The 13409-nt window shown below is 48.8% G+C and overlaps 1 protein-coding gene across 1 annotated transcript in view; it reads right to left on the reverse strand.

Annotated features, from left to right (window-relative positions):
• The window catches only part of abcc10 (ATP-binding cassette, sub-family C (CFTR/MRP), member 10), a 403237-nt gene that overhangs the window by 312331 nt on the left and 77497 nt on the right, over positions 1-13409 (reverse strand). The window contains exon 13 of the mRNA XM_067977164.1: positions 9136-9250. Within this exon, the coding sequence (XP_067833265.1) occupies positions 9136-9250 (115 nt within the window). The remainder of the gene's footprint in view (positions 1-9135; positions 9251-13409) is intronic.

The raw sequence follows: 13409 nt of genomic DNA on the forward strand, positions 1-13409 counted from the left end.
TTCCTCCTGTCTCAATCCAGACACTGGGGGGTACATTCCTCCTGTCTCAATCCAGACACTGGGGGGTACCTTCCTCCTGTATCATTCCAGACACTGGGGGAGACATTCCTCGCGTATCAATCCAGACACTGGGGGGTACATTCCTCCTGTATCAATCCAGACACTGGGGGGTCCATTCCTTCTGTATCAATCAAGACACTGGGGGATACATTCCTCCTGTATCAATCCAGACACAGGGGGGTACATTCCTCCTGTATCAATCCAGACACTGGGGGATACATTCCTCCTGTATCAATCCAGACACTGGGGGGTACATTCCTCCTGTATCAATCCAGACACTGGGGGGTACATTCCTCGCGTATCAATCCAGACACTGGGGGGGACATTCCTCCTGTATCAATCCAGACACTGGGCGATACATTCCTCGCGGATCAATCCAGACACTGGGGGGCACATTCCTCCCGTCTCAATCCAGACACTGGGGGGCACATTCCTCCTGCGTCAATCCAAACACTGGGGGGCACATTCCTCCTGTGTCAATCCAGACACTGGGGGATACATTCCTCCTGTCTCAATCCAGACACTGGGGGATACATTCCTCCTGTATCAATCCAGACACTGGGGGGTACATTCCTCCTGTATCAATCCAGACACTGGGGGGTACATTCCTCCTGTATCAAGCCAGACACTGGGGGGTACATTCCTCCTGTATCAAGCCAGACACTGGGGGATACATTCCTCCTGTATCAATCCAGACACTGGGGGATACATTCCTCCTGTATCAATCCAGACACTGGGGGATACATTCCTCCTGTATCAATCCAGACACTGGGGGATACATTCCTCCTGTATCAATCCAGACACTGGGGGATACATTCCTCCTGTATCAATCCAGACACTTGGGGATACATTCCTCCTGTCTCAATCCAGACACTGAGGGATACATTCCTCCTGTCTCAATCCAGACACTGGGGGATACATTCCTCCTGTATCAATCCAGACACTGGGGGATACATTCCTCCTGTCTCAAGCCAGACACTGGGGGATACATTCCTCCTGGATCAATCCAGACACTGGGGGATACATTCCTCCTGTATCAATCCAGACACTGGGGGATACATTCCTCCTGTCTCAAGCCAGACACTGGGGGATACATTCCTCCTGGATCAATCCAGACACTGGGGGATACATTCCTCCTGTATCAATCCAGACACTGGGGGATACATTCCTTCTGTATCAAGCCAGACACTGGGGGATACATTCCTCCTGTATCAAGCCAGACACTGGGGGATACATTCCTCCTGTCTCAAGCCAGACACTGGGGGATACATTCCTCCTGTATCAATCCAGACACTGGGGAATACATTCCTCCTGTTCAAACCAGACACTGGGGGGAACATTCCTCGTGTATCAATCCAGACACTGGGGGGTACATTCCTCCTGTATCATTCCAGACACTGTGGGATACATTCCTCCTGGATCAATCCAGACACTGGGGGGTACATTCCTCCTGTATCATTCCAGACACTGTGGGATACATTCCTCCTGTATCAAGCCAGACACTGGGGGATACATTCCTCCTGTATCAAGCCAGACACTGGGGGATACATTCCTCCTGCATCAAGCCAGACACTGGGGGATACATTCCTCCTGTATCAAGCCAGACACTGGGGGATACATTCCTCCTGTATCAAGCCAGACACTGGGGGATACATTCCTCCTGTCTCAAGCCAGACACTGGGGGATACATTCCTCCTGTATCAATCCAGACACTGGGGGAGACATTCCTCCTGTATCAATCCAGACACTGGGGGATACATTCCTCCTGCATCAAGCCAGACACTGGGGGATGCATTGCTCCTGTATCAAGCCAGACACTGGGGGATACATTCCTACTGTCTCAAGCCAGACACTGGGGGATACATTCCTCCTGTCTCAAGCCAGACACTGGGGGGCACATTACTCCCATATCATTCCAGACACTGGGGGGCACATTTCTCACTTATCATTCCAGACACTGGGTGGCACATGTCTCCCGTATCCATCCAGACACTGGGGGGTACATTCCTCCTGTCTCAATCCAGACACTGGGGGATACATTCCTCGTGTATCAATCCAGACACCGGGGGGCACATTACTCCCGTATCATTCCAGACACTGGGGGGTACATTCCTCCTGTATCATTCCAGACACTGTGGGATACATTCCTCCTGTACCATTCCAGATGCAGGGGGATACATTCCTCCTGTATCAAGCCAGACACTGGGGGATACATTCCTCCTGGATCAATCCAGACACTGGGGGATACATTCCTCCTGTATCAATCCAGACACTGGGGGATACATTCCTCCTGTCTCAATCCGGACACTGGGGGGTACATTCCTCCTTTCTCAATCCAGACACTGGGGGATACATTCCTCCTGTATCAATCCAGACACTGGGGGATACATTCCTCCTGTATCAATCCAGACACTGGGGGATGCATTCCTCCTGTATCAATCCAGACACTGGGGGATACATTCCTTCTGCATCAATCCAGACACTGGGGGATACATTCCTCCTGTATCAATCCAGACACTGGGGGATACATTCCTCCTGTATCAATCCAGACACTGGGGGGTACATTCCTCCTGTATCATTCCAGACACTGGGGGGTACATTCCTCCTGCATCAATCCAGACACTGGGGGGTACATTCCTCCTGTATCATTCCAGACACTGGGGGATACAATCCTCCTGTATCAATACAGACACTGGGGGATACATTCCTCCTGCATCAAGCCAGACACTGGGGGATACATTCCTCCTGTCTCAAGCCAGACACCGGGGGATACATTCATCCTGTCTCAAGCCAGACACTGGGGGATACATTCCTCCTGTATCAATCCAGACACTGGGGGATACATTCCTCCTGTATCAATCCAGACACTGAGGGGTACATTCCTCCTGTCTCAAGCCAGACACTGGGGGATACATTCCTCCTGTCTCAAGCCAGACACTGGGGGATACATTCCTCCTGTCTCAAGCCAGACACTGGGGGATACATTCCTCCTGTCTCAAGCCAGACACTGGGGGATATATTCCTCCTGTCTCAAGCCAGACACTGGGGGATACATTCCTCCTGTCTCAAGCCAGACACTGGGGGATACATTCCTCCTGTCTCAAGCCAGACACTGGGGGGTACATTCCTCCTGTATCAATCCAGACACTGGAGGATCCATTCCTCTTGTATCAATCCAGACACTGGGGGATACATTCCTCCTGTATCAATCCAGACATTGGGGGATACATTCCTCCTGGATCAATCCAGACACTGGGGGATACATTCCTCCTGTATCAATCCAGACACTGGGGGATACATTCCTCCAGTATCAATCCAGACACTGGGGGATACATTCCTCCAGTATCAATCCAGACACTGGGGGATACATTCCTCCAGTATCAATCCAGACACTGGGGGATACATTCCTCCTGCATCAATCCAGACACTGAGGGGTACATTCCTCCTGTATCAATCCAGACACTGGGGGATACATTCCTCCTGTATCAAGCAGACACTGGGGGGCCCATTCCTCCCATATCAATCCAGACACTGGGGGGTACATTCCTCCTGTATCAATCCAGACACTGGGGGGCACATTAATCCCGTATCATTCCAGACACTGGGGGGCACATTACTCCCGTATCATTCCAGACACTGGGGGGCACATTTCTCCCGTGTCAATCCAGACACTGGGGGGCACATTCCTCCTGTCTCGATCCAGACACTGGGGGCGACATTCCTCGTGCATCAATCCAGACACTGGGGGATACACTCCTCCTGTGTCAATCCAGACACTGGGGGGCACATTCCTCCTGTATCAATCCAGACACTGGGGGTTATATTCCTCCTGTATCAATCCAGACACTGGGGGATACATTTCTCCTGTATCATTCCAGACACTGGGGGGCACATTCCTCCTGTATCAATCCAGACACCGGGGGATACATTCCTCCTGTGTCAATCCAGGCACTGGGGAGTACATTCCTCGTGCATCAATCCAGACACTGGGGGGTACATTCCTTCTGTCTCAATCCAGAGACTGGGGGGTACATTCCTCCTGTATCAATCCAGACACTGGGGGATACATTCCTCCTGTGTCAAGCCAGACACTGGGGGGTACATTCCTCCTGTCTCAATCCAGACACTGGGGGGCCCATTCCTCCCATATCAATCCAGACACTGGGGGATACATTCCTCCTGTATCAAGCCAGACACTGGGGGATACATTCCTCCGGTATCAAGCCAGACACTGGGGGATACATTCCTCCGGTATCAATCCAGACACTGGGGGATACATTCCTCCTGTATCAATCCAGACACTGGGGGATACATTCCTCCTGTATCAATCCAGACACTGGGGGATACATTCCTCCTGTATCAATCCAGACACTGGGGGGTACATTCATCCTGTATCATTCCAGACACTGGGGGGCACATTACTCCCGTATCATTCCAGACACTGGGGGGCACATTCCTCCCGTATCATTCCAGACACTGGGGGGCACATTCCTCCTATATCATACGAGACACTGGGGGTTACATTCCTCCTCTTCAAACCAGACACTGGGGGCTACATTCCTCGTGTATCAATCCAGACACTGGGGGGTACATTCCTCCTGTATCAATCCAGACACTGGGGGACACATTCCTCCTGTATCAATCCAGACACTGGGGGGTACATTCCTCCTGTTTCAATCCAGACACTGGGGGGATACATTCCTCGTGTATCAATCCAGACACTGGGGGGTACATTCCTCCTGTATCAATCCAGACACTGGGGGACACATTCCTCCTGTATCAATCCAGACACTGGGGGGTACATTCCTCCTGTTTCAATCCAGACACTGGGGGATACATTCCTCCTGTATCAATCCAGACACTGGGGGGTGCATTCCTCCTGTATCAATCCAGACACTGGGGGGTACATTCCTCCTGTATCAATCCAGACACTGGGGGGTCTATTGCTCCTGTATTATTCCAGACACTGGGGGGTACATTGCTCCTGCATCAATCCAGACACTGGGGGGTACATTCCTCCTGTATCAATCCAGACACTGGGAGGTGCATTCCTCCTGTATCAATCCAGACACTGGGGGGTCCATTGCTCCTGTATTATTCCAGACACTGGGGGGTACATTGCTCCTGTATCATTCCAGACACTGGGGGGTACATTCCTCCTGTATCATTCCAGACACTGGGGGGTACATTCCTCCTGTCTCAATCCAGACACTGGGGGGTACATTCCTCCTGTCTCAATCCAGACACTGGGGGGTACATTACTCCCGTATCATTCCAGACACTGGGGGGCACATTCCTCCCGTATCATTCCAGACACTTTTTGGCACATTACTCCTGTATCATTCCAGACACTGGGGGGTACATTCCTCCTATATCATACGAGACACTGGGGGATACATTCCTCGTATTCAAACCAGACACTGGGGGCTACATTCCTCGTGTATCAATCCAGACACTGGGGGATACATTCCTCCTGTATCATTCCAGACACTGGGGGTACATTCCTCCTGTATCAATCCAGACACTGGGGGGTACATTCCTCCTGTATCAATCCAGACACTGGGGGGTACATTCCTCCTGTATCAATCCAGACACTGGGGGGGTGCATTCCTCCTGTATCAATCCAGACACTGGGGGGTACATTCCTCCTGTATCAATCCAGACACTGGGGGGTACATTCCTCCTGTTTCAATCCAGACACTGGGGGATACATTCCTCCTGTATCAATCCAGACACTGGGGGGTACATTCCTCCTGTATCAATCCAGACACAGGGGGGTACATTCCTCCTGTATCAATCCAGACACTGGGGGGTCTATTGCTCCTGTATTATTCCAGACACTGGGGGGTACATTGCTCCTGTATCAATCCAGACACTGGGGGGTACATTCCTCCTGTATCAATCCAGACACTGGGGGACACATTCCTCCTGTATCAATCCAGACACTGGGGGGTACATTCCTCCTGTTTCAATCCAGACACTGGGGGGTACATTCCTCCTGTATCAAACCAGACACTGGGGGCTACATTCCTCGTGTATCAATCCAGACACTGGGGGATACATTCCTCCTGTATCATTCCAGACACTGGGGGTACATTCCTCCTGTATCAATCCAGACACTGGGGGGTACATTCCTCCTGTATCAATCCAGACACTGGGGGGGTGCATTACTCCTGTATCATTCCAGACACTGGGGGGCACATTCCTCCGATATCATACGAGACACTGGGGGATACATTCCTCCTCTTCAAACCAGACACTGGGGGCTACATTCCTCGTGTATCAATCCAGACACTGGGGGATACATTCCTCCTGTATCATTCCAGACACTGGGGGTACATTCCTCCTGTATCAATCCAGACACTGGGGGGTACATTCCTCCTGTATCAATCCAGACACTGGGGGGTACATTCCTCCTGTATCAATCCAGACACTGGGGGGGTGCATTACTCCTGTATCATTCCAGACACTGGGGGGCACATTCCTCCTATATCATACGAGACACTGGGGGATACATTCCTCCTCTTCAAACCAGACACTGGGGGCTACATTCCTCGTGTATCAATCCAGACACTGGGGGGTACATTCCTCCTGTATCAATCCAGACACTGGGGGACACATTCCTCCTGTATCAATCCAGACACTGGGGGACACATTCCTCCTGTATCAATCCAGACACTGGGGGGATACATTCCTCGTGTATCAATCCAGACACTGGGGGGTACATTCCTCCTGTATCAATCCAGACACTGGGGGACACATTCCTCCTGTATCAATCCAGACACTGGGGGGTACATTCCTCCTGTTTCAATCCAGACACTGGGGGATACATTCCTCCTGTATCAATCCAGACACTGGGGGGTACATTCCTCCTGTATCAATCCAGACACTGGGGGGTACATTCCTCCTGTATCAATCCAGACACTGGGGGGTCTATTCCTCCTGTATTATTCCAGACACTGGGGGGTACATTGCTCCTGTATCAATCCAGACACTGGGGGGTACATTCCTCCTGTATCAATCCAGACACTGGGAGGTACATTCCTCCTGTATCAATCCAGACACTGGGGGGTCCATTGCTCCTGTATTATTCCAGACACTGGGGGGTACATTGCTCCTGTATCATTCCAGACACTGGGGGGTACATTGCTCCTGTGTCATTCCAGACACTGGGGGGTACATTCCTCCTGTATCATTCCAGACACTGGGGGGTACATTCCTCCTGTCTCAATCCAGACACTGGGGGGTACATTCCTCCTGTCTCAATCCAGACACTGGGGGGTACATTCCTCCTGTATCAATGCAGACACTGGGGGGTACATTCCACCTGTATCAATGCAGACACTGGGGGGTACATTCCTCCTGTATCAATCCGGACACTGGGGGGCACATTACTCCCGTATCATTCCAGACACTGGGGGGCACATTCCTCCCGTATCATTCCAGACACTTTTTGGCACATTACTCCTGTATCATTCCAGACACTGGGGGGTACATTCCTCCTATATCATACGAGACACTGGGGGATACATTCCTCGTCTTCAAACCAGACACTGGGGGCTACATTCCTCGTGTATCAATCCAGACACTGGGGGATACATTCCTCCTGTATCATTCCAGACACTGGGGGTACATTCCTCCTGTATCAATCCAGACACTGGGGGGTACATTCCTCCTGTATCAATCCAGACACTGGGGGGTACATTCCTCCTGTATCAATCCAGACACTGGGGGGTGCATTCCTCCTGTATCAATCCAGACACTGGGGGGTACATTCCTCCTGTATCAATCCAGACACTGGGGGGTACATTCCTCCTGTATCAATCCAGACACTGGGGGGTACATTCCTCCTATATCAAGCCAGACACTGGGGGATACATTCCTCCTGTATCAATCCAGACACTGGGGGATACATTCCTCCTGTATCAATCCAGACACTGGGGGGTACATTCCTCCTGTTTCAATCCAGACACTGGGGGGTACATTCCTCCTGTTTCAATCCAGACACTGGGGGGTACATTCCTCCTTTATCATTCCAGACACTGGGGGGATACATTCCTCCTGTATCATTCCAGACACTGGGGGGATACATTCCTCCTGTATCATTCCAGACACTGGGGGGATACATTCCTCCTGTATCATTCCAGACACTGGGGGATACATTCCTCCTGTTCAATCCAGACACTGGGGGATACATTCCTCCTGTTCAATCCAGACACTGGGGGATACATTCCTCCTGTATCAATCCAGACACTGGGAGGTACATTCCTCCTGTATCAATCCAGACACTGGGAGGTACATTCCTCCTGTATCAATCCAGACACGGGGGGGTCCATTGCTCCTGTATTATTCCAGACACTGGGGGGTACATTGCTCCTGTATCATTCCAGACACTGGGGGGTACATTCCTCCTGTATCATTCCAGACACTGGGGAGTACATTCCTCCTGTCTCAATCCAGACACTGGGGGGTACATTCCTCCTGTCTCAATCCAGACACTGGGGGGTACATTCCTCCTGTATCAATGCAGACACTGGGGGGTACATTCCTCCTGTATCAATGCAGACACTGGGGGGTACATTCCTCCTGTCTCAATCCAGACACTGGGGGATACATTCCTCCTGGATCAATGCAGACACTGGGGGGTACATTCCTCCTGTATCAATCCAGACACTGGGGGATACATTCCTCCTGTATCAATCCAGACACTGGGGGATACATTCCTCCTGTATCAATCCAGACACTGGGGGATTCATTCCTCCTGTATCAATCCAGACACTGGGGGGTACATTCCTCCTGTATCAATCCAGACACTGGGGGTACATTCCTCCTGTGTCAATCCAGACACTGGGGGGTACATTCCTCATGTATCATTCCAGACACTGGGAGGTACATTCCTCCTGTATCAATCCAGACACTGGGGGATACATTCCTCCTGTATCAATCCAGACACTGGGGGATACATTCCTCCTGTATCAATCCAGACACTGGGGGATACATTCCTCCTGTATCAATCCAGACACTGGGAGGTATGTTTCCAATACGACACACACCAATATTGAGAATGGGGCTTACCGTGTGAAACGTGTGTAAAGTGATTTTGAATGGTTACTTGGTGTGGACCCATTGTTCTCGTGTTCTAAGTGGGAAATCCAATGGGAGAGCCACCAGTCGGACAAATTACGGGATGCTGCGGAGGAAGGAAACTTGAGACATTATATCTGGAAGTACCTCGGACTATTTGAGACGTGGTATACCATACAGTGCCAGGAAGCTGTTGCCATCTTGTACATGTTGAGATGCTGATCTTGACTGTCGTGCCGCAGGTAGGAAGAAAGGAACAGATTCAAGAAATTACCTTTGCATAATGAATACATGGCCACCGTCCCCAAGCCATGATTGTTATTCTTGGAGAAACGGATCAGCATGGTCCTGGCAGGCCACATGGGGAATTTACCCATCTACCCTCACTTGTTGCAAGTCGGAACATCAGAACAGGAGTTGGCCATTCAGCCCCTTGTGCCTGCTCCGCCATTTGATAAGAGCATGGCTGATCTGTGATCTAACTCCATATACCTGCCTTTGGCCCATATCCCCGAATACCTTTTGGTTGCCAAAAAGCTATCTATCTCACATTTAAATTTAGCAATTGAGCTAGTATCAATTGCCGTTTGCGGAAGAGAGTTCCAAACTTCTACCACCTCTGTGTGTTGAAATGTTTTCTAATCGCACTCTTGAAAGGTCTGGCTCTAATTTTTACACTGTGCCCCCTGCTCCTAGAATCCCCAACCAGCGGAAATAGTTTCTCTCTATCCATCGTATCCGTTCCCCTTAATATCTTATAAATTTCGATCAGATCACCCCTTAACCTTCGAAACTCCAGAGAATACAACCCCAATTTGTATAATCTCTCCTTGTAACTTAACCCTTGAAGTCCGGGTATCAACCGACGCTGCACTCCCTCCAAGGCCAATATGTCTTTCTGAAGGTGCGGTGCCCAGAACTGCTCACAGTACTCCAGGTGCGGTCTAACCAGGGTTTTGCATAGCTGCATCATAACTTCTGCCCCCTTGTACTCCAGTCCTCTGGATATAAAAGGCCAGGATTCCATTCGCCTTATTGCTTATTTTCTGCACCTGTTCATGACACTTCAATGATCTATGCACCTGAACCCCTAAATCCCTTTGGACATCCACTGTTTTTAACTTTTTACCATTTAGAAAGTACCCTGTTCTATCCTTTTTTGATCCAAAGTGGATGACCTCACATTTGTCGACATTCAATTCCATTTGCCACAGTTTTGCCCATTCACCTAATCTATCAATATCCCTTTGTAATTTTATGTTTTCATCTACACTGCTTACAATGCCACCAATCTTTGTGTCATCGGCAAACTTCGATATGAGACTTTCTATGCCTTCATTTAAGTCGTTAATAAATATTGTGAATGATTGAGGCCCCAAGACAGATCCCTGCGAGACTCCACTAGTCACATCCTGCCAATGTGAGTACCTACCCATTATCCCTACTCTCTGTCGCCTTTCGCTCAGCCAACTTCCTAACCAAGTCCGTACTTTTCCCTCGATTCCATGGGCTTCTATCTTAGCGAACAGTCTCTTATGTGGGACCTTATCAAATGCCTTCTGGAAGTCCATATAAATAACATCCATTGACATTACTGTCCACTACTTTAGTCACCTCTTCAAAAAATTCAATCAGGTTTGTCAGGCATGACCTACCTTTCACAAATCCATGCTGGCTCTCTCTGATTGAACACCTCGAGAATTTTCAGTTAGTCACCCTATCCTTAATTATAGACTCCAGCATTTTCCCCACAACAGATGTTAGGCTAACTGGTCTATAATTCTCTGGTTTCCCTCTCTCTCCTTTCTTAAAAAGCAGAGTGACATGTGCAATTTTCCAATCTAGAGGGACAGTTCCTGAATCTGGAGAACTTTGAAAGATTATAATTAGGGCATCTGCAATGTGCTCACCTGCTTCCTTTAAAACCCTGGGATGGAAACCATCTGGTCCTGGGGATTTGTCACTCTTTCGTGCTTTTATTTACTTCATTACTGTTGCTTTACTTATATTAATTTTATCGATTCCCTGTCCCCGATTCAATATTAGTTTTCTTGGGATTTCCGGCATGCTATCCTCTTTTCCTACTGTAAATACTGACGCAAAGTAATCGTTCAACATGTCCGCCATTTCCCCATTTCAGTTCTTAAGGGGCCAACACTGCTCCTGACCACCCTCTTTTTCCTAATATAACTATAAAAGTTCTTCACATTGGTTTTGACATCCCTTGCAAGTTTCTTTTCATACTCTCTTTTTGTAGCTCTTACTATCTGTTTTGTGACCCTTTGTTGATCTTTGTATCTTTCCCATTCGCCAGGATCTGTGCCATTTTTTGCCTTTTTGTATGCCCTTTCCTTATGTCTTATTCTGTCACTTACCTCTTTAGTTGTCCATGGCTTTTTTTTTGGCAAGTAGAGTTCTTGCCCCTCGGGGGTATAAACTGGTTCTGTATCACGTTAAATGTTTCTTTAAACATTTCCCACTGATCATCAGTCGTTTTACCCATTAACAGATTTGCCCAGTTTACTGTGGACAGTCTCTGTCTCATCCCATTGAAGTCTGCCTTACCCAAGTCTAGAATCTTAGCAGCTGACTCACTTTTTTCCCTTTCAAACACTACATTGAACTTCATCATGTTATGATCGCTTTTGGATAGATGTTCGCGTACAGTTAAGCCGTTAACCGAATCTGGTTCATTACTCATTACTAAATCTAGTATGGCTTGCCCCCTTGTTGCCTCTCAGACATACTGCTGTAGAAAACTATCCTGGACACACTCAAGAAATTCACTACCTTTCTGACAGTTGCTAGTCTGCTTTTCCCAATCTATGTGAAGGTTAAAGTCCCCCATTAAGACCACTATGCCTTTCTTACATGCTTGTCTAATCTCCTGCATTTATACAATCTAGCACTTCAGAGCTGCTGCCAGGGGTCCTATACACAACACCCACTATAGTCTTAGATTCTTTCCTATTTCTCAATTCAGCCCATAAGGTCTCTGTTGTCTGCTTACCTCTCGTTATATCCTCCTTTATCATTGAAGTGATTTCATCTCTGATCACTAAGGCTACTCCACCCCTCTTCCATTTTCCCTGTCTCTCCTGTAGACCTTATAACCTGGTATATTTAGTTCCCAATCCTGACCATCCTGCAGCCAAGTCTCAGTAATAGCTATCACATCATACCCTCCAATTTGAATTTGAACCTGTAGTTCATTTAATTTATTCCTTATACTCCGTGCATTTGTATATAGAACTCTTAGTTGGGCCACACACCCTAGCCTGACCTTCAGCTTTGATGCTGCGTTAATCGCCTTACACCTTCTAGTTTTCACTTTATCTGTGGTGTCTAAAGTGCACTTTCTTTCTGCTGCTCTACGTTTTTCCCTTTCACTTGTTCTTGAACAACTGTTTGTACTATTTGTATTGTAAATTTCCCCTGGGTCTTCCCCTCTCTTGCTGCTCTCAACTTTACTCCCTTCTGACTCCCCGCTCAGGTTCCCATCCCCCTGCCACTCTAGTTTAAACCTTTCCCAACAGCACTAGCAAACACCCCCGCGAGGACAATGGTCCCGGTCCTGCTCGGGTGTAACCCGTCTCGCTTGTACAGGTCCCACCTTCCCCAGAACCGGTCCTAATGTCCCAGGAATCTAAATCCCTCCCTCCTACACCATCCCTGCAGCCACGCATTCATCCTGTCTATTCTCCTGTTCCTATACTCACTCGCACGTGGCACTGGTCGTAATCCTGAGATTACTACCTTTGAAGTCCTGCTTTTTAATTTATCTCCTAACTCCTTAAATTCACCTTGCAGGATCTCATCCCATTTTTTACCTATGTCGTTGGTACTGATATGGACCACGACGACTGGCTGTTCACCCTCCCCCTCCAGAATGTCCTGCAGCCGCTCCACAACATAAGAACATAAGAACATAAGAAATAGGAGCAGGAGTCGGCCAATCGGCCCCTTGAGCCTGCTCCGCCATTCAATAAGATCATGGCTGATCTGGTCCTAACCTCAAATCTAAAATCATGTCCAATTTCCTGCCCGCTCCCCGTAACCCCTAATTCCCTTTACTTTTAGGAAACTGTCTATTTCTGTTTTAAATTTATTTAATGATGTAGCTTCCACAGCTTCCTGGGGCAGCAAATTCCACAGACCTGCTGCCCTCTGAGTGAAGAAGTTTCTCCTCATCTCAGTTTTGAAAGAGCAGCCCCTTATTCTAAGATTATGCCCCCTCGTTCTAGTTTCACCCATCCTTGGGAACA

The sequence above is a fragment of the Heptranchias perlo genome, unplaced genomic scaffold, assembly GCF_035084215.1.
Source record: "Heptranchias perlo isolate sHepPer1 unplaced genomic scaffold, sHepPer1.hap1 HAP1_SCAFFOLD_131, whole genome shotgun sequence".
NCBI classification, from domain to species: domain Eukaryota; kingdom Metazoa; phylum Chordata; class Chondrichthyes; order Hexanchiformes; family Hexanchidae; genus Heptranchias; species Heptranchias perlo.